This window comes from Vombatus ursinus, unplaced genomic scaffold (genome assembly GCF_900497805.2).
Source record: "Vombatus ursinus unplaced genomic scaffold, bare-nosed wombat genome assembly UNPS02014804.1, whole genome shotgun sequence".
Classification (NCBI taxonomy): Eukaryota; Metazoa; Chordata; class Mammalia; order Diprotodontia; family Vombatidae; genus Vombatus; species Vombatus ursinus.
Window position 1 is genome coordinate 2,547,559 of NW_020954582.1, and position 27,107 is coordinate 2,574,665.

General features: G+C 41.2%; 1 protein-coding gene across 1 annotated transcript in view; it reads right to left on the reverse strand.

Moving 5' to 3' along the window:
• The window catches only part of MSH4 (mutS homolog 4), a 90,634-nt gene that overhangs the window by 12,821 nt on the left and 50,706 nt on the right, over nt 1–27,107 (reverse strand). The window contains exons 11-15 of the mRNA XM_027874059.1: nt 23,448–23,617; nt 14,830–14,966; nt 12,460–12,563; nt 8,279–8,403; nt 2,212–2,412 (exon numbers count right to left, since the gene is read on the reverse strand). Coding sequence (XP_027729860.1) covers nt 2,212–2,412; nt 8,279–8,403; nt 12,460–12,563; nt 14,830–14,966; nt 23,448–23,617 — 737 coding nt within the window. The remainder of the gene's footprint in view (nt 1–2,211; nt 2,413–8,278; nt 8,404–12,459; nt 12,564–14,829; nt 14,967–23,447; nt 23,618–27,107) is intronic.

The following is a 27,107-nucleotide window of genomic DNA, read 5'->3' on the forward strand; positions in this document are numbered from 1 at the left end:
TCACAATCTGTGTGTGTGTGTGTGTGTGTGTGATCTTCACACTAGCTTTCCTCCTGCCTATAAACACTCACAGGTCTCACTAAGACTCTTTGCTTGACCCGCCATCTGTTCACATTCTTATCCTACATTTCTTCTTCCTCTCCTTGGCAAATGACACCAAAGAGCCATCCACAATCATGACTCCCATTTCCTCGTCTCCCATTTACTCCTCAACCCCTTTCAATCTAGTTTCTGACCCAATCGCTTAACTGAAATTGTTCTTTCCAAGGTTATCAATTATCTGTTTCTTAAAATTATAATTTTAAATCAGCAAAAATCTGCCTTCTTACTCTTTCATCGCCACCTTCCCCCAAACCTGTCACAAACATGACCATCAAGCAAAGCACCTTCCCATGCTCTCCAGGGGCCAAAGATGCCTGTCTTCTCCGCCACTCTAAGTCCTTCACCTCCCGATCAGGAGGCAGGGAGCACACTTCCTCTGTAGTCCTCTGGCACCTGCCCCTGCTTGGTCCTGAAGAGTTCCTAATTCTGTCAAGTTGCTTGTCTTCACCATGTTGTCCTCAAATGACTGTCCTGCTGCTTCTGTTCACTTCCCTCCACATTGGCTCATGTAAACCTTCTCTGGATTCTCTGGAAGCATCCCCACCATCACTCCTTATGGCACGTTGTTCAGCCTTTCCCCAGTTGATGGGCATCCCTTGAGATTTCCTTTCTCTGCCACCTCAAAAAGGGTCACAGTTTTGTATGTCCTTAGCTAAAGGTTATTTTGCTTAGTCTACCTTCACCCTAATTCTGCCTTCTCCTCTTTCTCTCCTGTGTCCCTGCCAAATGAAATATTTCCGTACACAACTTGTATGTGTGTATTTTTCCCTCCTGTGACCAGTTCAGAGGACTTATCCACTCCCCCATCCCTCTCCTGTCTGTATAGACGTCTACCTGCATACCCTATGCCCACTAATTCCCCCTACCCTCCTTTCCCTTCTCCACCTCACACTGTGCTAGCCTTAAGTTCATCAGGCTATACAGAACTTCTCCCAGGCTTTGTCTAATGAGACTCTCTCAAGGCGCCCGGTGATGACAAGGCTCAGAGAGGGCACATGGATCACACTCCCACGTCAGAATGTAAGCAGTCTATCCTTGCTGAGTTAGTTATTATGGATTGTTTATCTTTCTGGTTTATGTTTCTCTTCACTCCTGTGTTTGAACTTCAAAGATTCTCTCCAGCCCTCTCTGGTCTTTTCACCAGGAATGCTGGGAAGTCCTCCACTGCACTAAAGGTTCATTTCCCCCCTATAACATTATACTCAGTTTTGATGGATAAATTACTCCTCGCTGTAAGCCCATATTCTTTGCCTTCTGGCATATCATACTCCAAGCTTTTTGCTCCTTCATAGTGCTGGCCTCTAAATCCTGTGACCCTGACAGTGGCTGCTGGGTATTCAAAGTCTTTGTTTCTTTGCAGTATTTTTTCTTTGACCTGGAAGTTCTGAATTTTAGCTGTGATGTTCCTGGAAGTTTTCATTTTGGAGTTTATCTCAGGAGGTGACCCCAGAGGTTTCTTTCTAGTTCTACTTTCCCTCTGGTTCCAAGCAATCTGAAAAGTTTTCTTTGAAAATTTCTCGAAATAAGATGTCTGTGCTTTTTTTGGACATGGCTGTTCCCATCAAGTTCATATCCACATGTGGCATGACTGTTGGATGAGCAGCCATCTCAGCTTCCACTTGGCTGGGGTCCTAGTTCCTGAGGCTTACTCCCAAAGGTCACTCATTGTTCCTCATGGTATCAATGTTACACGGAGAAACCCGACCTGGACTCTCACTTCCAGATTTCTGTGGCTCTCCCAAGGTCATCTGTTCTCACACTAGGAGTCACTGATGAAGCCAAAAGACCAGCCTTTATGAATGCCTGCACTGCCCAGAACCAGCTACCAAATAAGGTTGTATGTTACCAGAAGCTTGAGGGGAGCTCCTGCTTTGGTGTGGCCTTCTACGATTCTCAATATGGTCTGTTCCATGTACACAGGTGGAACTCAATAAATGCTTACTGAGAGAGTAGTGAGTATTCAAGGACTATTAAGAACAGTTACTACACTCCTACATAAAAGGAGTGATGTCAAGTTGTTTCTACAAGCCCAGAAATTAAACTTTTGACTTAATAAAAGGATCAGAATAGAGGATAAGGTGAGTATCTATAGAACAAATGGTCACTTACCAATTTGGGCCATAATCTGACAAAGAGCAATTTGCTTTAAATATGTCGATTTCCCACTCATGTTTGGCCCAGTCACGATAATGAAATTGCTCCCCTCAGTAATGTAAGTATTGTTAGCCACAGGCCTTTCCATAGATATCTTCTCAAGGATAGGGTGCCACCCCTGTTTGATGGCTAAAGTGTCAGTGAATTCAGGGCGAACTAAAGGGGAAAAAAAGGAAGATTTTAAAATATCAACACAGAGCATTTAAACTTTTTCCTTTCTATACTTTAAAAAAAGGCTATGTGGTAGAGTGGAAACATTTGATTGGGAGTCATGGAGGGTTTGAATCCTAGCTCTGCCATTTACTAAGAGTGTATCAGTCATTTAACTTCTCTAGGCCTCAGTTTCCTCATCCACAAAACAAAAGGTTGCACTAGGTGCCCCTGGGGTCTCTTCTAGCTCTAAACTGAGGATCCTATGAATAAACTCTATTCAAGATAAAAAGGGACATTTTGTGCTTTAGACGGTTTTCCCCCAAAGAGTTTGAAGCTCTACTTATCACGTCTCTTTTCTTCAGTCTAATTATCCTTAAGTCTATGGTGTGGGGCCCAGTCCCATTACCAATCCAGATGCTCTCCAGCTTGTCAAAGTCGTTTTGAAAATGTAGTGTCTAGAACTGAACACGGTACTCCAGATATGGTCTAACCGGGACAGAATATAGGTGAATGATTTAGTTTCTGTATCAGAAATTTATGTTAGTTATACCTCCCAACTCTGTATTATCTGGAAGTTTGACAAACATGCCATTTATGCCTAGCTTCCACCTCCTACATACACATTTTTAAGTGAGTTGTTGATGAGTTCACATGGTTCTGTTCAGCTAGCTTTCCCTTTTCTTCCTTGGAATAATTTGTAGATTACTCAGAATTCATTCTTAGGAGCTCCCCATGCTTCTCAGTCTCACCTCTCCTTAAAGAAGTTCAGGCTGCGGAATCCTACCTTTCTAGACACAAACAGAAGTCATGAATGGTTGGTTCTGAGGTCTCCAATGGTGGCTCCAGGGGTTTGGGATGGGCCCTGGGCTGTTTCACATATTTCATCAATAACTTGGATAACTCCATGTCTGGAATCCTTATTTAATTTGCATATGACACAAAGCTGAAAGGGACTGCTAATCCAGCGTATGATATAATTGTAATCCAAAAAGATCCTGAAAAGCTGAAAATGATGGTCTGAAATCTAATAGCGATAAAAGTCAAGATTACAGGGACAAGACGGAACCAGCATGTTTAGTCAGAAGTCTGCCTGAAAAAGATCTGGGGGCTTTAGGGGACTGTAAGGTCAATACGAGTCAACAGTGTAACTTTGGCCATGTTAAGACAGACACGGTTCTGAGGAATAAGGAGGTGATGATCCTGTCTCTTCTTCCCTGATCACCCCACTTCTAGGGAACTGTGTTCAGTTCTAGGCATGACAATTTAAGCAGAACACCCAGAGGAGGACAACCAGGATTGTGAAAGGTTTCTATTCCAAGCCACTCAAAGGTTAGCTGATGGGAATGAGAATGTTTAGCTCAAAAAGAGAACATTCCAGAAGGAAAGAACAGCTATCTTAAAGTAACTGAAAGGCTGGTATTTGGAGGAGGGATTAGACATTTCTTTTTCTATCCTCCTCATTCTCTCTCTCATTTTCCTTTTTTTTTTTTTGTTTTGCTTTTAAGGCAATTGGGGTTAAGTGACTTGCCCAGGGTCACACAGCTAGTAAGTGTCAAGAGTTTGGTCTGAGGCCGAATTTGAACTCAGGTCCTCCTGACTTCAGGGCCGGTGTTCTATCCACTGCGCCACCTAGCTGCCCCCTCTTTCTCATTTTCAATCTCTCCCTATCTACAGGTAACCAATAAAAGCCAGCAAGAAGAGCCAGAAAGAGAGATTCAATTAAAAATAACTATAGAAGCAATAAGCACCTAGGAATGTATCTTCCAAGTTTCAGCTAGGGACTATGTGAATCTAACCAAAAAAAAAAATAAAACTGCGAAAAATAAAGACAGACCTAATAACTGGAGAGATATTAACTACTCATGAGTAGGTTATACAAATATAATAAAAAGACAATACTACCTAATTTGCTTATTCAGTACTGTACCATTCAAGCTTTGAAACTATTAGGCCTATGCTCCTAAAAAAATAATAAAAAAGGAAAAGTATCTTTCTGTTCAAAACTATTTACAGCAACTGTCTTGGTGGGAGCCAAAAATTGAGAACCAAGGGGCTGTCCTGCTGAGGAATGGCTCAACAAATTGTAGTATACGAACATAACAGAGTATTATTCTGCCATAAGAAATGATGAAATGGAAAATGTCAGAGAACACTTGTGCAGAGAGAAGTGAGCAGAACTAAAAGACCAGTGTACACAATACATTATGGAGAAGAACAGCTTTGAAAGACTAGAACTCTGATCAATGCAACGATAAATCACCAGTCTAAAAAAATTAAGATCATTTGATAATTAAGATGTTTGCCTCAGTTTCCTCATCTGTAAAATGAGCTGGAGAAGGAAATAGCAAACCACTCCAGTATCTTTGACAAGAAAATCCCAAACTGAGTCGTGAAGAGTCAGACAGGACTGAAATGGCTGAACCACAACAGCCCAGTGTAACTGGAGAGAGCGACAGCAAAAATGGAAACCCAAGCGTGTAGTTCTAATGACTGAGCCTGGTCCAAAGAAGAGGAGAAACTGAACCTCCTTTGTGTCTTTGCAGGCTTAGAGATTACAGGTGTAGAAAACAACATTTGTTATCAGACCGCGGATGTGTTGGCTAGTTTTATCAAACTGTTTCTCTCTCTCTCTCTCTCTCTCTCTCTCTCCCTCTCTCTCTTTATTCTTTGCTACAAGTTACAGCTACCTGAGGAAAAAATATTTGGAAATGAAAGTGATGTAAAAAAAGTTATCAATAAAAAATTTAAAGAAAAAAAAGAAAAAGTCATGCTAGTTCAATGCTGCTGAACTCAGTCTATTAAGGGCCTCCTATGTGACAGACACTCTGCTAAATGCTGGGGATATAAAAAGAGGCAAAAGACAGACCCTGGCCTCAACGATCTCAGTATAACTGGGGAGACATCACGCAAACCATGACGTACAAATAAGCCATATGCGGGATAAGTAATAACTGACTGACAGAGAGAAGTCCCTGGAATTAAGAGGGGCTGAGAAAGGCTATCTGTAGAAGACAGGATTTTAGCTGGGACTCAAAGGAAGCCAGGGTGGTGAGTAGCAGGAGCAGAGGAGGGTGAGCCTTCGAGGCCTAGGGGATGGCCAGAGAGAATGCCCCAGCACGAATGACAGAGTATTTTGTTCGTGGGACAGCCAGGAGGCCAGTGCCACTGGATAGAAGCACATGGGGTAGGAGGAACTATACTTCTTAACTACAAAGGAGGATTCCGTAAGGCAAAAGGGGGCAAAAAACAACGCGACATAGTGAGAGTGATGTTAAAAATAACAATAAATTAACATCATGACATAGTAAAAGTGGTGTTAAAAATAACAATAAATAATAATAAATTAACAATGTGACATAATGAGAGTAATGTTAAAAATAACAATAATTTTAAAAAAAAGAATATCAGGCCAGTCAATTTTATTTCCTTTTTTCCAGGTGTTACTAAAATTGGTGATCAGAAAACTGCTATAGAAAAAGTTTCCCTTGATTTTATTTTTCAAAACCTTAAATGTTACTGATGTTTTGTTTTTGTATTACAAACTTCTACACATAACTTCCCCTTTCTGAGAGGTCCTTAGAACAAAGTAAAACGGTTAAGTAAAACTAGTAATACTGTGACCTCACCTTTCAGGTGAGCTCATGCAACACTTCACATCTATGACAAACCCCTCCACCTCTCACTTTTTAAAAAAATTAATAGAAACTGATTTCTCTTCCTCCCACTTCCCAACCCCATCGAAAACTGAGAGAAAAGGAAACAAATCTCTTGTAACAAACATCCAAAACAAATTCCCTCAATGGATGTTTACAAAAAAATGGGCATCTCACTCTTTAACCCAAATCCACTACCTCTCTGTAATGGACAGCAGGCTTTATCACTGGTCCTCTGAGTCACAGGGAGTCTTCACAGAGAATATAGTCCTCACAGCTTTCCAAGGTGTCTGTCTCCTCAGTGTTTTGATACAGCATACATCGTTCTCCTAGTTCTACTTACTTCATCCATCGTTAGCGTGAGACAAGGCCCCCAAATTAATCACTTTTGTAATATTGATGCTATTGTATAAATTGCTCATCTGGTTCTGCCCCCTTCACTCTGCATCAGTTCATACAAGTTTTCCACGTCTTTATGAACTTCTATTTCCTCATTTCGTACAAAACACTAAACTCCACAATCACAAGCCACAGCTTACTCAGCCTTACTCTAACTGATGCACATCTCCTCAGTTTTCATTTTTCTGCCATCACAAAAAGAGCCGCTATAAATACTTCTGTACATTGGGGATTTTTTCCTCTTTCTTTGAATACTGGTAAGTATAAGCCTAGTAGAGGTGAAGCGCTCATACCTACAGCACTACCAGACTTCTTTGATAATAACTTCTTGGTAGTATAGTTTGAGATTGGCACTGCTAGGCTCCCATTCATCCCCATTTCTCTTCATTATTTCTCTTGAGATTCTTAAACTTTTTTCCTCCATGTGAATTTCATTCTTTCTTTCTAATTTCACAAAGTAGTTAGATTAGTATGGCATTGAATAAGTAAATTAATTTCGACAGCATTGTCATTTTTATTATGTTGGCTCATCCTACCCATGAGCAATGAATATTTTTTTCAATTATTTAAGTCTGTTTTATTTCTGCAAACAGTTGTTTACAATTTTATTTTTTTAGTTCTTGTGTAGATCTTGGAAGGTGGACTCTCAAGTATTTGATATATTCTGTAGTAATTTTAAATAAATTTTTTTCACCCCTGGATTTTATTGCTATCATGTAGAAATGCTTATGATTTTTGTAGATTTATTTTCTATCCTGCAAGTTTGCTGAAGTTATTCATTGTTTCAATTAATTTTTAGTTGGTGTTTTAAGGTTCTTTAAGTACACCATTATATTAACAGCAAAAAAGGATCATTTTGTTTCTTCTTTACCTATACACATTCCCTCAAGTTCTTTTTCTTGCTAGAGTCAGTACTTCTAGTACTATGTTAAACAGTAAGGATGACAATGGACTTGCTTGTTTCATCCTTGAATTTAGTGGAAAAGATTTCATTTTTATCTTCATTAGGAATAATATTAGCTCTTGGTTTTAAATATGTACAATTTATCATTTTAAGGAAAGGTCTGTTTTTTTTTTCCTACACTTTCTAATGTTTTTAATAGAAATGCGTGTTGTGTTTGTCAAAAGATTTTTTTGTATCTATTGATACAATCATATAGTTTTTATTTTATCATTAATAGCGTTAATTAAGGCTATAGGTTTCCTCATATTAAATCACGCCTGCATTCTTGGCATAAATGTCACCTAGTCAGAGTGTATAATCTTTACGCTATGTTGTTTTAGTCTCTATGCTAATATTTTATTCAAAAATTTTGAATCTATGGTAATTAGAGATATTGGTCGACAGTTTCTGTTCTGACCCTCCCAGGTTTTTATAGCGAGACCATATCTGTGTAACAGAAGGAATTTGGTAGGATCCCTTTTTGCAGACAATTTAGGTGATATCAGAATTAATCATTCTTTGAAAGTTTTATAGGCTTCACTCGTGAATCCATCTGATCCTGGGGCAGTTTTTTGGGGCAAATATGTGAAAGGAAATGGACAAGAGTCACGGAGGATGGACAGGTACACACAGGTGGTGGTCTGTGTCATTAGGGAGCATGCCTACACTGAGGAGATCCAGGATTCCCTGAAGTACCATAACATATTTCATTGTCGAAACCCAGATCTACATGTTATGCCAAAGTTTAGAAACCCAAAGACAAAGAGAATTTGTTTGACATATGTCAAGTAAAAATGTAAAACATTCTAGCCTGTTCTTTCAAAATGGAGGCTTACAAAAAGAAATTAAATCTTTTAATAAAAAAGTAACTTACCATAATCGGAAAGAGTGCAGGCATGAGCAAACGACAGCAACATGTCCAGCATGGACACAACGTCTGAGAGTTTATATAAGCAGTGAATGTGTTTATAAATCTCACCAAGCAGCTGGCACACCACCCTGCAAACAAATGTCTCCGATTTAGTTTCTCCATCTTAGAGCTAACCTGTAGAACGACACCTAACTATCACGCAATGTCAAACTATTGTCAGAAGGAAGGAAACGTCGTTTTGAACCGGGTGCCATGGGTGACTTGGGAAGTGGCTCTCAGCCAAAAAGAAAGGAACAGGAATGAAATCAGAGACCCACTGAAACCTTTGTAAAGCCACAGAATCCGAGGAAGACCAGAAGGAATCACAAACAGGACAGCTGCGAAAGCTGTGGGTTTAATTTATTATATCCTTAAAACTAAAAGCAAGGGGTTCATATTAGACACTCACAATTTTATGGACATCCATGCCTCTTTTTCTAATCTCTGCGTACATGGAAGAATTCCTATTATTTAGTGTTTGCTCATTTCAGAGTTTGAAAGAAATATCATTGGTTAAAATAGTCTCAATTTTCTTGACAAAGATATTCTTATATCTAGTATTATTCACAAATACGTAAAAGATCTGCGGATTTATTACTTTTCCTAGTGGGAAAACTCCTTCCACCACAGTGAATCTCGACTAATCTTTGATTCTATCAAATGAGATAATATATGTAAAGTCCTCTGTAAACCTTAAAGTGCTATGTAAATGTGGGCTATTATTATTTTTCTAGGATTTAGTAGGTAAGACTAAGGGCTTACCTAAAACTCAGGTGAAGAAATTTGCCGGGGGTCAGACAGGCAAGATTTGAACCTACTCTTTTGGACTAGAAACACAGTCCTCTCCCTATCAGGTCATGCTGCTTCTATTTAACGTTATTATTATATTCTTGCATATAAGAGCGCCTCTAATGGAAAACTACAAAAATTGTCTATTTAAGACTCAGCTCAGTCACTTGAAAATTCCAAATACACAACGCAGAATCAAAACATTTTATAGATGGAATGGGAGCCTTATAAGTCCAAGGTTCTTAACCTTCTCTGTGTCTTGAGCCCTCTCCCCATTGGGCAGTCTGGTAAAACCTACGGGCTCTTTCTAAGAATAATGTTTTTAAATGAATAAAATAAAGTACAGAGGATTACAAAAGAAATCAGTGATACTGGATCAAAATATTTTGAAAATCAAGCTAATGGACCCTCTGAAATCTATCCATGACCTCTTGGGTTGTGGTTTTGAAGGGTTCCATGATTTTGGAAACCTTTTTGTCATGTGTCATATGTCATATGGATGACGTTTCTTATTTTTAGACATTTGATTTTCACCTGTTTCACTCTGAAATGCACAACTGTGAAATGGTCATAATAATTAACAAAATGTGAGTAGGGAATAGCCTTGAGCAAATCTACTTGAGGTTCTGTTTCTATTTTATGTTAGTTATAACCACTTATCTGTTTAGATTGTAGTCTCTAAGTCTGTTACAATCAAACGGCTCTCCTTATTCATCACCATTAGGACTGCATCACCTGAATTTCCACCGCTGACCACAACTTCTGTTGTCGCTCACGTTAAGCCTAACTTTCACCTGTACCTTCACGTTCACCTCCATGGATAACTGCCCCCGTCCTGTTCTACTGCTGGTTTGCACTGCTGGTTTCACTGTTCTTTTTCCCAGCCTTGACCTGTGCTGTGCAGACTGAATGTTTCACAAGCCACTGTCCTAGAATTCCTTGCCCCGCCCCCCTCGACCTGCTGCTCCCAAACTACGAGTCCCCATCCTTGGGTCTCTTTCCCCATGACTTCTAGGGCTGTGAGGCACTGCCTGGGGAGAAGAAACTCCCCAAACCGCACGACTTTGGCTCCCTACAAACTCATGATGCACACGTTTAGCTGCAATGTGGCTACTCCTCCAAAACCCTTCTCCCCTACGTCATGAACTCATCTTCTCCTGCTTCATCTCTCTCTCTCAACTCCCAGATCTCCCACTCAGTCTCCCAGCACTACAGATGGAGGATTTGGTGGGTCCTAGTAAATATGGAGGAGGAAGGGATTTTAAAGGCCATCCAGTCCAAGCCTTTCATCTTCCAGGTGAAGTAACTAAGGCGCAGAAGTTCCGTGAAGGGCCTTGGGTCAGGATCACCCAGCTGTGCAGAAATGGAGGTCTTCTGGAGTCTGAGGGCAGCTCTCTCACCACCACACCGGGCTGCTTGCTTCTGGAGAGCAGTGTGGGAACCTCAGAAGGTGGCAAGCTCGATGTGTGCCAAAAGGGGCCTCGAGTACAGTCAGAGGCAATACTGTTCAAGAAATAGGGCAAAGGGCCCCACGACTGCCCCATTCAGGCTGCAGTTCTGACAAACCACCAGGCTAAGGAAAAGCTTCTGCTGAAGGAACCTGGTTGAGGTTCTCCTACAGCAGGTAGGGTAGGGCAGTGGGGGCTTACTCCTTACAGACAGCCACATCAAAGAGGAGTGAGATTTGCTCTGCTTCACTCCAGGAGCTCCGAGCTTCCCAGCTACACTTGCTGACAAAGTCCCCAGTGCCTGTACTCTCTTCCAGCAATCGTAATCTTGTTTCTACCCCAAATGCCATAGTGAAGTGGACCTGTCATCAATCACAACTGCTGAAAAGACAGATTCAAAGGCCCGCCACCACTCTGGCACAGACCCTCACCACCTTACTTTACATCTGGATGACTACAAGACTCCTCGGTTCCCGACTCCAACCCACCTTACATTCCGCCATCAAACCGATCTTTCTAAAGCGCAGGTCTGACCACGTTGCCTCCTCCTCCCCAAGTCAACCACCTCCAAGGTCTCCTTTTTACTGCCAGGATCAAATATAAAATTCTGTGTTTTGGCATTCAAAGCTCTTCATAACTTACTCGGCCCCCAGCCCCCTTTTTACACCTCACTCCTCAACACACACTCTGCAATGCAGTGACACTGGCCTCCTGGCTCTTCCTGGCACAAGGCCTCCATCTTCTGATTAAGGGCATTCTCTCTGGCTGCCCCCCATGCCTGCAATGCTCTCCCGCCTCATCTCGGCCTCCTGGCTTCCCTGGATCCCTCCAAGTCCCACTTAAAATTCCACCGTCTGCAAGAAGTCTTTCCCCGTGCTCCTTAATGCTGATGCTTTCCCTCTGTCGCATATCCTCAATCGATCCTGTCTATATCGTGCTGGTTCATAGTTATTTGCATGCTGTCTCCTCCGCTAGACTGTGAGCTCCTTGAGGGCAGGAACTGTTTTTTGCCCTTCCTCATATGCTCAGGGCTGAGCATGTTGCTGAGCAGGTACTTAATAAATGCTACTGTGAACAGCACAAGGCCAAGGGCAGATCCCCAGGCCAAGGAGTCTGTGGCTCCCTGTGGCCTCCTGAAGAACGTGAGATCCGCCCTTGCCTTCCCAGTCTTATCTCATCTGACCTTCCTTTAGAAACTCAGTGCCCCAGCCAAGCCAGAGACCTTCTGCCCAAACACACAACGTCGTCTCACACCTCCTGGCCTGACTTACTCCTGAGATCGAAGGCGCCCTTCCTCCCAATTCCTGCATGCTGATTTCTTACACCCTTTACGCTCAAATGGAAATCCCATCTCTTCCAGGAAGCCTTCCCGACCCTCCCTAGATGGCAGCAGCCTCTTTTGTCAGACCTCATTCAGCACTTGGTAACTGTCTAATGCATTTATCATGTAATAATGTATAATACAGTGCTCTGCATTGGTGTGGGCCACTATAGGTCCTTGAGGGCAGGGACTCTGTGTTAGCTAAACTCCTTAGCTCTCTACCTCTCAAACTACATTCTGAATATATTTAAATATATGTCTTTAAATATTTAAATACATGTCTCCCCTCCATGAGAGCATTTTATTTCTGCATTTGTATTACCAATGACCAGATCAATGCTCTGCACATAGCAATGCTGAAGTATACAGAGAATATGTTTGATTTCGCACGTTTATATAGTCTTAAGAGCTTTTAGTAGGACCTAGTTAGGGAATATTTTCTTTTCCATTTGCTAAAAATCATAATTCTTTATCATTTCTAACCAAATAAGAATTAACGAATTGAAATGAACATTACTAACCATTAACATTAACATAACAAACCAATCTAATTTAGTTCAACAGCTAAAGATTTTAAATTCTCTTACATGTAAGTCATATGATAGATTTCTCTCAATGACTCTTGGCATCTTTCATTCATTTTAATCAAATCTGTTGATGTAAAGCTATATGTGTTTTTTGTTTTAGTAATCTGCCAAGAAATTAAAATTAAATGTTAAAATTCACCACTTAGTAACAATTAAATTAAAAACATTCATAGTAAATAAAAACAAAGATTTAAAAGGCAACCACTGGGGGGTAAAAAGGCTACCCTATTTAAATAGAGAACAAAAGAACTTCTCAATAAAATGACTAAATCAAATTTTATCATCTGATAACATAACTGTTATGTATAAGAAACACTTTTGTCAAAAAAATTGCCTAAAATTGCCAAGAATTTCATAGTCTAATAGCCCACATTTTAAGTCAAGAAGTCTTCACCCTGGAGCTGTCCGTGATCACTGATGAGGTGACAAACGTGATAGTCTGTGAATTCTCAGGGGACAGCACAATGTCTATGAAACCTAATTGGGAAATTTATGAATCAGCCGATGGCCTTCGAATACTTTGGACCTCAGTTAACCCTGTTCTCTTAGGCAACTGCAAAACTACAGCTACCTGGAAAACAGCTCTCACAGTTCTGCATCTTCGGGGTAAAAGTGAAATCTTTTTTCCTCAATGCTTTCCTTTACAACTGTAAAAAAGACATGGGAGATAGCCAGGGCAAAGCATGGCGCCTTCTGGACAGGACACACCTGGTCTATGGTCTGGTGGGCACAGAGAAGGCCAGTGCAGCTGGATCGCAGAGTGCGTGCAGGGCAATGATGTGTCATTAGACAGGGTAGGCAGAAAGGGGATCATCTGTGCAGGAGTTTAGATGTCAAGAAGGACTGAGGTTCAATTCCAGAGACAATAGGGAATCACTGGAATTCACTGAGCAGGAGAGTAACAGAACCAGACTCACGCTTTAGAAAAATCACTTCAGTGGCTACGCAGGGAAAGGACTGGAAGACCAGACAATAAGGGCCTGGGCCAAAATGGTGGCTCTACAGGTGGAGAGAGTATGTCATCGCCCCTCAGTTACCCGCCTAGTTCAGGCCCCCATCACCCCTCCCTGGGCTGCTTCTCATCCATCACCCTGCCTTGTCTCCCCCATTCCAACCTGTCCTCCCCACAATGGCCACATTGATTTTCTAAAAGGGCAAGTCTGACCGTGTTACCACCCCTCCCCCATTCCCCAAATCCCAGTGGCACCAACAGCCTCTCGGGCTAAGTGTCAAGCCCCCTGCTGCCCCTGTCTTGGACACCTGGGTCCCTTCCAACCTTCCCTCAGCCTCATGGCTATTCCTCAGCTGGCACCAGATCTAGTCGCTGAATCCTGCGCGTCTGTGTCCACATTTCCTAGAAGCCTTTCATATTTGTTTTGCTTTCTTTCAGCCCTCCTCCTCAAGCACTTAATAAATCTTGTTGATTGACTGCCTGATTTTTGTTGTTGTTGTTTTTGTTTTTGCTTTCTGGTGAGGCAATCGGGGTTAAGTGACTCGCCCAGGGTCACACAGCTAGTAAGTGTCAAGTGTCTGAGGCTGCATTTGAACTCAGGTCTTTCTAACTCCAAGGCCAGAGCTCCATCCACCATGCCACCGAGCTGCCTCACTGACTGACTGTTAAATGAAAGCAGCTCAGTCGGTGACAAAAAAGCATGGGATTGGGAGTAAACATCTAGGTTTTCATTCCAGCTCTGACTGTAAATCTGACGGTGCACTTTAAAGTCAAACCCGCATGACTCACATTTTCTCCATCACTTCCTTAAGTCTAGACAGGCAACAAAATAATCGGTCAAGCCTTGGTTTTTAGCCGTTGGGTCTCATGAGCTGGGCTAAGCTGAGGCCAGTGCACCTCTGTCTCTGGGACTCAGTTTCTCGTCTGTAAGGTAATAAAATAAAACTAGACAATCTCTAAGGCTCCCTCTAACTCAAGTCCAGGTTTAACGATCCTTAGGCTCCCTTGCATCTCTGAATCTGATGTTTCGAGGCTGGTTTTTAGCTCGTAGATAGAATAAAAAGGAGGTAATGAGTAAAAATGTAAAAGGAAGAGGGAAATTGGAAATGGGCTAAGGAAAAAATACAGATAATGTGGATGAGACTGCCGGCAGTGTGGTGGGCAGTCAAGGCCAATATGCCTGTGGACAGGACAACTCCTCACAATGGCTGCCATAGGGCAACCCTTGCAGCTCAGGTAGCAAATAGTGGTTCTTTATTTCAATGGAGTGGGTTAGTAGACAGACCTGAGATGGTATACATCTACCAGTACATATTTAAAGGACAAGTCTAAATTGTGTAATGTGAGGATGCCTGTATAAATATATGCACAGAATCTATATTTTAAAAAATTATTTCAATGATCATTTCAAAATGAACCTTAATAAATTCAGAGGGAAGTTGACCGCTGGGTAGTGATGTGCAATCCACGTTCATCTGAATGAAAAATCCTCGAGCAGAGCTAAAACTTGTCTTTAAAGGCAGACTATATTTTTCTCCAAGTTGTGTTATCATTCCTAGTATCAACCAAAAGAAAGAAAGAAAGATAAGTCCATTGTTTAATTTGAAATCTTTTCAGAAACATTATTCTTCTATAATTTTATATATCCATTGAAAAATCATATTTCAACTTATCATACATTAAAATGCTAGAAATCTGCTTACAATGTATAGTAAGATATTTACTATCGTTTAAAATCCCTCATACAAAGTTACCTATTTGCACTTTTTCAAAGAGAGGGGAGATTTTCCCCTCTCCCCTCAAAATGTAATCAAACTTGTCATTTGTATGTTCTCTCTGCTAGTTATGAATAGTATTTTTGGTTTATTTTTTAAATGCACAAAGCATAAACAATGAAATTTGCAAAATAATAAATTTCTTCTGCCAATTTTCAGAAATTAATTGTTTTAATTAGGGATCTCTCCTTGGCCCTGTTCCATTCAGCGTTCTTAGCTTTGGGTCAGCTGTACATCTGACTAGTGTTCCACCTATGCCTTCAACAAAATTGCTGATAAAAGTGTCGCTAAGAAAAGGGCCAAGGGCAAATAACTAACTCACTCTACTCCAAGTTGCCTATTTTTATCAAAAGTCCTGCCAAAATAGACACATTCTTCCCTCCTTGCATTGGCATTTGTCAACTTCAATTCCGCATGCCTCCAGTTTGCAACAAGGAAAAGTAAATGGCTTTTATAAAGTGACCCTCAGGAAGCTTCCTCAGTCCGAGCGCTGGTCACACCTTTGGAGCTGCTCCCTCAAATGAGCAGCCTTTTGGTAGAGAGACACGGGCCACCAACCCCTAGCTAAGGATCTTGGTGGGCCATGGACGAACTTGGAAACCACATTAATATTCTCATGTTTCCCAATTACACTTAGGTTCAGGTCACACTTAGGAACAGTGTGGGCTTCAGCTGGCTCAGGGCGTGTGTGTGACAACTTTGCTCCAAAGAATCCTCTAGGGCAAAGGAGGCTGGCTTTCCTCATTTCAGGGCTATAATTCTCAGGCTTCCACTTGCCTGTCACCTGGACTATTCGGGCAAGATGAGCTCCACAACAGCTCTGGCCTCTCCTAAGGCTGTGACAAGGACATGAAGACTAGTTTGACTGTCACGAGCACCATTAACTAGCTGGACCAGCAAAGAATATCATGAAACACTAGAACGAACCTGCGGCCTCAAGGCCTCAAGTGACCTTCTAGGTCCTCCACATTTGTTGTGTGAAGTTTGGGTTCAGTCAAAGGGCCACATTTGAGGACCTACTGGGTTACATGTGGCCCAGAGGCCTCGAGTTCCCCAAACATGCATGACTAGAGCTTCAAGAAACCAATGCAATACAAACGTTTTTGGATGAATACAAATCAGTAACTAAAAAATGCTGCCCACTGCCCTTCACCAGTGTTTTCATTTGGGCGCAGGAGATGGCTACTGTGCACGTGAGTGATTCCTGGAATGAGTCTACGGGTGGTTCAGTCACTGGTGCTCTATCAAAAAGAAAAGGAATAAATAATAGCGGGTATAGAATTCTGTAAGGTTCTGAAAGCACTTTATAAATATTAATTCTTTCGATACTCATAACCACCTTGGAATGTAGGTGCTACTATTGGCCTCATTTTACAAATGAGGAAACTGAAGCAGACAGAAGTCGAGTGACTTGCCCAGGGTCACACAGCTGCCAAGGGTCTAGGGCCATATTAGAACTCAGGGCTTCCTGGCTCCAGGTCTAGCACTCTCTCCGTACTACCACCTAGCTGCCTATGATAGTCATTTTTTTTAGGCAGTTGGGGTTAAGTGACTTGCCCAGGGTCACACAGCTAGTAAGTGTCAAGTGTTTGGTCTGAGGCCGGAATTGAACTCAGGTCAGGTCAGGTCCTCCTGCCTTCAGGGCCAGTGCTCTATCCACTGTGCCGCCGAGCTGCCCCTTATAATATTCATTTTTAAAACATGACCTTTTAGCTCTGTATCTGTGATCCTATGAATCACTTCCATAGAATCATGGATTGAGAGCCAAAAGGGACCTCAGAAGACCATAAAGTCCAACTGCCCCCATTTTCCAGATGAGGGAAACTGAATTTAGTTACCCAGAATGGGAACAGGGAGTGAGAGAATTAAGGGTATCAGGATAGTAAGTGGTTAATTGTGGGAGTTGAGTGAACCCCACTCTTGCCATCTTGTGACTCAGTTCTGGAGTTAGCCCAGTTCCCTTTCTATTCAATTATGGGTCTAGTCCGACTTCTGTCTTTTGAACCTGGCCCTGTGTGGCTGGGAAGCTGGATGACCTCTCCCTGCTGCTTAGAGACCCTTAACCAAGAACCTTGGTTATGCTGACCAAAACCCAGTCAGATCCAAAGGTTGAGGCAAGGAATTTTCTCACAATTGTACATCACAAGCAACCCATACGTCATCTGAAAACCGACCTGGATTGGTCAATCAGTTATTGTTTTCATGTTCCTTTGATCATTTATGGACACTTGGGGGAACAGAACACCTCTTTTTCTGTATTCAGGAATTGCTCCCATTCATTCTCTCCCTCCAAATTTGGAAAGTCTTTAATCTTTCCTCCAATGAGAAATCAGATTACCTAATGTTGTAATTGGCTTTATTTGATTGTTTTTGACGTATAAAAGTCTGTCTCCCCCTGTATTTGGGGTCAGGATCTAAGCTGGGTAATTGGCAAGCACTGCTTAATAAATCAATCACATTGGAAAAACAACTGACCTGGAAAATAGATCCAGGAGAGAGAATTTAAAAAACATTGGACTATCTGAAAGCCATGATCAAAAAAAGAGCCTAGACATCATCTTTCAAGAAATGATCAAGGAAAACTGCCCTGATATTTTAGAACCAGAGGGCAAAATAGAAATTGAAAGAATCTACCGATCTCCTCCTGAAAGAGATCCCCAAAGGAAAACTCCTAGGAATATTATAGCCAAATTCCAGAGTTCCCAGGTCAAGGAGAAAATGTTGCAAGCAGCCACAAAGAAATAATTCAAGTACTGTGGAAACACAATCAGGATAACACAAGATTTAGCAGCTTCTACATTAAGGGACCAGAGGGCTTGGAATATGATATTCCAGAGGGCAAAGGAGATAGGATTACAGTCAAGAATCACCTACCCAGTAAAACTGAGTATAATCCTTCAGGGGAAAAAATGGTCATTCAGTGAAATAGAGGACTTTCAAGCATTCTTGATGAAAAGACCAGAGCTGAATAGAAAATTCGACTTTCAAACACAAGACTTAAGAGAAGCATGAAGAGGTAAACATGAAAGAGAAATCATAAGAGACTTATTAAGGTTGAACTGTTTACATTCCGACGTGGAAAGACAGTATTTGTAACTCATGAGACCTTTGTCAGTATTAGGGTAGTTGGAGGGAAAAAAATTATATGGATAGATTGATAGATAGATAGATAGAGGGCACAGAATCATGGGTGATATTTGGAGAATAAAATTCAGGGGTGAAAGAGGATTATACTGGGAGGAGAAAGGGAGAGGTAGAATGGGATAAATTATCTCGCATAAAACAGATAAGAAAAGGCTCTTACAGTGGAGAAGAAGTAGAGGAAGGTGAGAGGGAATGAGTGAATCTTATTCTCATCAGATTTGGCTTAAGGAGGGAATAACACACACATTCAGATGGGTGTGGAAATATGTCTTACCCTACAGGAAAATGGGGGGGTGAAGGGGACAAGAGAACGGGGGGGATGATAGAAGGAAGAGAAGACTGTGGGAGGGAATAATCAGAAGTTAACACTTCTGAGGAGGGATAGAGTCAGAAGAGAGAATAGAATAAACAGGGGGCGGGATAGGATGAGGGGAAATATAGTTAGTTTTCCACAGCATGACTACTATGGAAGTATTTTGCATGACTACACATGTATAATCTGTATTGAGTTGCTTGCCTTCTCAATGAGGGTGCGTGAGAAGGGAGGAAGGGAGAAAATCTGAAACCCAAAGTTTCAAAAACAAGTGTTAAAAATTGTTTTCAGAGGCAGCTAAGTGGCACAGCGGATACAGCACCGGCCCTGAAGTTAGGAGGACCTGAGTTCAAATCCAGTCTCAGACCAGCCACTTAACACTAACTAGCTGTGTGACCCTGGGCAAGTCACTTAACCCCAACTGCCTAAAAAAAAAAAAAGTTTTCACATGCAACTTGGAAATAAGATATACGGGCAATGGGGTATAGAAATCTATCCTGCCCTATAGGAAAACTGAAGGGGAAGAGGATAAGAGAAGGAGGGGAGATAGAAGGGATGTCAGATTAGGGGAAAGGGTGTTCAGAATGCACACTGTTTTGGGGTGGGGGGAGGGACAAGAAGGGGAGAAAACTTGGAACTCAAAATCTTGTGAAAGTGAATGTTAAAAACTAAAAATAAATAAATTTAAAAAAAATAAAAAACATGCTCAGAAGATCAGACCTTTGTTTTTCTCAGTCGTTTCATCTTTCACCTGCCACAGGGGAAGAGGACAGTAGGGTTAAGTGATTTGCCTGGGATCAAACACCTAGTCAGTGTCTGAGGCAAGATTTGAACCTCCTTGCTGACTCCTCATCTAGTGCTCTAGCCACTAAGTTATGCTACCTCTCAAAGACCCAAAGTGTTCCCCTTATGAGTCAGACCAACTTCTTTTAAGATAACCTTTGCTTATTTAAATACCTAAGCGCTAATATCTGCTATGCTACGACACTCGTTTGTTCAAGAATACCCAAGGATTTAGTCAGACATTGTGGCTCCTACATGATTTTGCATTATACATTTTAATAGCTACATTGTATAGTCATCAATTTCTGTCATTGAAAAAACCCTACCTGGGGCGGAGCCAAGATGGCGGAGGGAAAGCAGTGACTTGCTTGAGCTCTCCCACCAAACCCCTCCAAATACCTATAAAAAATGGCTCTAAACAAATTCTAGAGCAGCAGAACCAACAAAAAGACAGAGTGAAACAAATTTCCAGCCAAAGACAGCCTGGATGGTTGATCAGAAAGGTATATCGCCCCAGGCAGGGAGAGGAGCACAGCTCGGTGTGGGCGGGCAGGCCACAGCGACCCTGGAGCAGGCCTCAGAGGACTGAATCACGGGCAGCTGTGGTGGTTTCCAGACTTCTCAATCCCTGAATGCCAAAGACAACTTAGAAGGTCAGCGGGAAAAGTCTGTGACTGTGGTGAGAGAGGAGCTAGGTCTCAGCCGCAAGTCTCAAGCGCGGCCTGGGGCTGCGGCTGTTTCCTGAGCTTCCAGCCCACAGACTGAGGGGGAATTAAATGGCTTATCAGAGGGGGATTGCAGGAATCTCTTTGCCAGTGCTGAGGCAAGAATCTCTTGCTTTACTGGTGCTTGGATCTGGGTCACAGTTTCTGAGGGGCAGTCCTCGGGAGAGGAGGAGAGCTGACCTGGTGGAGCTTGTCATGGTGGTGGAGAGAAAACACTTCGCCCCTTATCATACTACCTTGGAAGAAGTGAAAATTTTCAGATCCCTAGGAGTATCTCTGAAAACAGCTGTATAAGCCCCCGAAGCTTGGGTCAGTACATTCTCCACCTCGGAAGCAAACTTTTACCTTAACAAAGAGTTTAAAACTCAAGTAATTGGCCGGGATCATGAGTAAGCAGTGCAAAAAGAGTCAGACGATATTATCTTACTTTGGTGACAAAGAAGATCAAAACATACAACCAGAAGAAGACAACGAAGCCAAAGCTCCTACATCCAAAGCCTCTAAGAACAATATGAATCAGTACCAGGCCTTGGAAGAGCTCAAAAGGGATTTTGAGAAGCAAGTAAGAGTAGTAGAGGAAAGACTGAAAGTGATGCAAGAAAATCATGAAAAACAAGTCAACAGCTTGCTAAAGGAGACCCAAAAAAATACTGAAGAAAATAACACCTTAAAAAATAGCCTAACCCAAATGGCAAAAGAGATCCAAAAAGCCAATGAGGAGAAGAATGCCTTAAAAAGCAAAATTGGTCAAATGGAAAAGAAAGTCCAAAAGCTTACTGAAGAAAATACTTTCTGAAAAATTAGAATGGAGCAATTAGAAGCTAGTGACTTTATGAGAAATCAAGACACTGTAAAACAAAAACAAAAGAATGAAAAAATAGAAAACAATGTGAAATATCTCATTGGAAAAACAACTGACCTGGAAAATAGATCCAGGAGAGAAAACTTAAAAATTATTACACTATCTGAAAGCTATGATCAAAAAAAGAGCCTAGATAGCATCTTTTAAGAAATTATCCAGGAAAACTGCCCTGAAATTTTAGAACCAGAGGGCAAAGTAGAAATTGAAAGACTCTACCGATCTCCTCCTGAAAGAGATCGCCAAAGGAAAACTCCTAGGAATATTGTAGCCAAATTCCAGAGTTCCCAGGTCAAGGAGAAACTATTACAAGCAGCCAGAAAGAAGCAATTCAAGTATTGTGGAAACACAATCAGGATAACACAAGATTTAGCTGTTTCTACCTTAAGGGACCGCAGGGCATGGAATATAGTATTCTGGAGGGCAAAGGAGACAGGATTACAACCAAGAATCACCTACCCAGAAAAACCGAGTATAATCCTGCAGGGGAAAAAATGGTCATTCAGTGAAATAGAGGACTTTCAAGCATTCTTGAAGAAAAGACCAGAGCTGAATAGAAAATTTGATTTTAAAAAAGAAGACTCAAGTGGAACATGAAGAGGTAAACAGGAAAGAGAAAATCATAAGAGACTTATTAAAGTTGAACTGTTCACATTCCTGCATGGAAAGATGATATTTGTAACTCATGAGACCTTTGTCAGTATTAAGGGAGTTGGAGGGGAAAAAAATTATATGTATGTACATATAGATATAGATAGATAGATAGATAGATGGCACAGGGTGAGTTGAAAATGAAGGGGTCATAACTGAAGAATAAAATTAAGGGTTGAGAGAGAATTATACTAGGAGAAGGAGAAAGGGAGAGGTAAAATGGGGTAAATTATCTCACAAAAAAAGAAACAAAAGAAAAGGCTTACAGTGGAGGGGAAACGGGGGAATGTGAGAGGGAATGAGTGAATCTTATTTTTATAGGATTTGACTTAAGGAGGGAATAACATACACACTCAATTGGGTATGGAAATCTGTCTTACCCTACAGTAAAACGGGGGCGGGGGGGAAGGGGACAAGAGAGTAGGGGGATGATAGAGAGGAGAGCACATTGGGAAAGGAGGTAATCAGAAGCAAATACTTCTGAGGAGGGACAGGGTCAAAAGAAAGAATAGAATAAATGGGGAGTGCGGGATAGGATTAATGGAAATAGTTTTTCACAGCATGTCTACTATGGAAGTGTTCTGCATAACTGCACATATATAACCTATATTGAGTTGCTTGCCTTTTCAATGAGGGTGGGTGGGGAGGGAGGAAGGGAGAAAATTTGGAACCCAAAGTTTTAAAAACACATGTTTAACCAAAAAAAAATGTTTTCACAAGCAACTGGGAAATAAGAAATACAGGAAATGGGGTACAGAAATCCATCCTGCCCTACAGGAAAATTGAAGGGGAAGGGGATAAGAGAAGGGGGGGGGAGAGATAGAAGGAAATGCAGACTAGGGGAAGGGGTATTCAGAATGCATACCCTTGGGGTGGAGGGAGGGGCGAGATGGGGTGAAAATTTGATACTCAAAATCTTGTGGAAGTAAATGTTGAAAACAAAAAAATAATAAAATTACCATGAAAATAAAAAAAAATAATTAAAAAAAGAAAGAAAAAACCTTCATTCTTTCATTCAATCTGTTAAGGGTTTTTTTCTTCTTCATGTTATGTGGATACGAAACATGATGAGTGTCAGGACCAGCCTACTGCAGGTCTGTAGCTCACAGGGGTAACTACACGTGTGACCACTGACTGACCCGCCTACATGACAATGAGCATGGGAGGACACACAGAGTGGGGAATGCAGGGTGACCAAAGCATTGGCTTGGCCATCTTTCCTAATCACAGTGCCTCTGTGCTTGAGAAGGTGCACTTGTAGTCCAGGCTGTCTGCTGACTGACTGCCCCTGGTTCCCCTCTGCTCAGTCTCCATGCATCTGCCCTGAAGTGGCAATCGGACACAAGGGCAGTGACTCTTAGTCGGGAAGACATCCAACCACACCCCCGGGCCCAAAGGTCAAGGGAGGCACACGCCCTGCCTCCTTCACGTTCCTTCTTGGTGCCTCCTCACTCAGGATCACCTCACAGCGATTTGTACATAGCTTCCGTTCCACCAAAGTGAACTGAAACATTGAAAGCACTCATATACACACTCTGCAACTCACAAGTGTATTATGAAGATAAAAACTTTGTCATCTCTATTAAAGTATTATTTCTAAAAATCAATATACTGCATTATAAGAAATGAAATAAAATTTAACTTACTTGGGCAATTAAAAATTAAATTGACTATATTCTTGGTCATTCTTCACTAACAAATAAGTGTAACATGTCTTGGTAAACTTTTTTTAGTTTTATAAAACAAAGAAAAACATGGATGTTTGTCTCCACAAATAATCAAATACCTGCTATGTCATCCACAATTTCGGTGTATGTTCTTCTAGCGATATCAAGAAATTCATTTATGTTTGACTTCACTGCATAGCATTTCTGAGTCCTCATGTTCAGACATCCTTTCAAGTATCTTGCATCATCATTAATAACTGTTTTAATTTTTTCAAGGATAGTTCCAAACCTTAAAAAGTATTTTATAAGTAATAAGTAAAAATATATACTTTTAAGTCTTCTAAGTAGACTAATAGTAAATGACAAGCAATGCAAAAAAAAAACATTTTACTAGAGATCATAAAGGAAAAAAATTACTTTGAAATACATGTTGAGCAAAAATTTAACATGACAAGTCACAGTTATGAATATGCCAGTATTAGGCTTTTAGTCAGGTACACATAATGAAATATTTATATACCAAGGGCCTGTAATTTCACCGTAAGAATTCTCTCCCTAAATATAAATCCCAACTTGTCTGTGATTTAAAGTCTTGGAGTAGCCTGAGTCTCAGAGAAGTAAATGACTTCAAACAGTAACAAAGCTGGAGGCCAAAGGAGGCTTAAGCCAAGGTCTCCCTGATATCATGTTTCCTTTCCATGGATAATACTACAGGAGCTATATGCAAATATCTTAAGGGCCATCATATGGAAGATGGCACAGACCTGTTCTGTTTGATCCCTATGGTGCAGAACTGGGATTAAGGAGGGAAGTTGTAAACAGACCAACTGAGGCTTTCTGTTGGGAAAAATTTCCTAACAAATTGAGTTTCCAAAGGTGGAATGAGCCCCCTCAAAAGGCAGAGGGTTCCCCTTTCTTGAAGGTCTGAAAACAGAAGTAGGAACCATTTGCTGGGTATGGGATAGTGAGGATTTCTTTGAGATGTAGTTTGTACTAGAGAGCCAGAACCTAATGTTCCTGACCACTCTCAGATTCTATGCTTCTATGAATTGTTTTAAAAAAATTTGGCAGAAAGGTGAAAGTAGGCAATGGAGTTATTAGTTGTTTATATTTTCTTAGTTACTTCTGTCATTTTGTCCAAGCTTTTGTCTTTTGCCTAAGAGTGAATTTTTTAATGCCCTCAAAGCTGCGACGCCTCCAGGATGGACGTCCTCCGTACATACAAGCTCAAGGCCATCTGTCTCCCTCTCGGCTTTTCTTCAGTGTGATATCTATGACAGAGACTGTGACAGGAGAGGTCAAAGATGGCGGCTCCACTGCCACGGAAGGAGCCAACCATCTTTTTATCTGTTGTCCTTCAGGTTTCATCCCTAAATGATCTTGGGATGGTTTACATAATCAACAAGCTTCCTATAAACTCAGCTGTCTTTCCATTGCTTCTGAATCTTTTATGAGACAATTATACTTAGCTGTATATTAAATTATAATGAATTAATTACATTATAACATTTCTTAAGTTTTTACATATAAGTATATATTCTGTGTTACCCTGGGCTAGCATCTTCCTCCTAAGGGTTGATCAGAGCAGTTTCTATACCTTTTTTATATCATGATAACTAACCTACATTGATTGATTAAACTTCCCTAGGAAATGGTAATAGTTGGTGTAATCTTTTTTTTTTTTTTTTTGCTGAGACAATTGAGGTTGAGTGACTTGCCTAGGGACACACAGCTAGTAAGTGTCAAGTGTCTGAGGCTGGATTTGAACTCAGGTCCTCCTAACTCCAAGGCCAGAGCTCTATCCACTACACCACCTAGCTGCCCCAAGTTGGTGTCATTATCAATTCTTTCATGTGCTTCACTAAATGCTGCAATGGATAGAGCACTGACATGGAGACAGGAAGACCTGAGTTCAAATCCGGCTTCTGATCCTTACTAGTGATGTGACCCTGGGCAAGTTACTTTTCTGTCTGCTTCAGCTTCCTCAATGTAAACTGGGGAGATTAACACCACCTACCTCCCAAGGTTGTTGTGAGGATGAAATGAGATAATATTTGTCAGAAACACTGAAAATTATCTTAAAGTGCTGAATTAATGCTCGTTATTATTGCTGTTGTCAAATATGCCAAACAGGCAGTCCCTCAAGCCTGGCATTCCTCACTCCTCATCTCCATTTCCTGGATTGCTGATGACACGGCAGTTTACTTAGAAAACCTTAATCAATTAGCAAATAAACTAATGTATATAGCAGTAGAAAAAACCAGAAGGAAACAATATCTATTATTTCCTTGCTAGCACTCACACGAGACTCCAGCTCCTGACGCCATGCATTTTCACTGCTGTCTCCCAGGCCTAGATCTCTCTGCCTCCTCAGCTCTTATCTTTTGTCTTCCTTCAAGTCACAGCTAAAATTTCACCTTCTATAAGAAACCTTTCCCCAGGCCCTTAATGCTAGTGCCTTCCCTCTGCTGCTTGTTTCTAATTAATCTGATACATATCTTCTTTGTACCTAATTGTTGGGATGTCGTGTTCCCTATCGGACTGTGAGTTCCTTTGGGGGGGGGGGGGGTTGGGCTTTTTCCCCTTCTTTGTATCCCAATGCTTAGCAATGCCTGACACATAGTAGGTCGTTAATAAATGCAAACTGACTGTCCGTGTGCCGTATCTTCTTATTTTTATTCTTCTGTTGTCATTTAGTCATTTCAGTTTCAGTAGTGACTGATTCTTCGTGACTCCATTTGGGGTTCTCTTGGTAAAGATACTAGAGTGGTTTGCCATTTCCTTCTCTAGTTCATTTTACAGATGAAGAAACTGAGGCAAACAGGGTGAAGTGACTTGCCCAGGGTCATACAGATAGTATCTGAGGCCAGATTTGAACTCAGCAAGATGATTCTTCCTGACTCCAGGCCCAGCACTCTATGCACTATGGAGCCACCTAGCTGCCATATTTAATCTTATTTCTTATGCCTAAACTACATTGTACAAAGCATTTTTCACCACATTCCCTAACTTTAAAGTCACTAAGTACCAAATTAAATGTGAAGAGTATTGCGGAATCACAGAAGTTGGGAATTAGAGAAGACCTCAGTAGACATCTGGTCCAAATCATACACAAAAGGAAGTCCCACTAGTACACACAGAAAAAGGAGTCATCCGACCTCTGACTGAATACGTCTAGTGAAAGGGAATTTACTATCTTCATAGTCCACTCACTTAGGATAGCCCTAATTTTAGGAAGTTTTTCATGACATCAAGCCTAAATTTGTCTCTTAGCAATTTCAAATTAATCAACAAGCATTTATTAAATATCTACTCTGTGCTACATACTGGGTTAAGTGCAAAAGATACAAAGTAAAAAAGCGAAACAGTCCCTGCCCTCAAGAAGCTTACATTCTAACAGAGGAGAAAACATGTACATATACACATATATATACCGAGTAAGATACCAAAGAGTAGCTACAAAAAGGAACAGCAGGTGAAACAATGAAAAGTTCACACAAGACAAAAATCCAACAAATGTGCCAATGGTCTCCGATGTCTATAAGCAAATAATCAAAGTCTAGGCAACAGTGGAGAGGAACCGAAGGTCTAATGGAAAGAGACAAATGTGACGTCATAGGTATCAGTGAGATTTGGTGGGATAAAATCCATGACCAGACCGTGGCTCTGAATGAGACTGCTTTACTCCAAAGAACCAGAGTAGGAAAAGGGGGCATGGGGAAGGGATGAGCAGCATTTTATATTTACAGGATGTATTCATTTGAAGAAATCTAGAAATC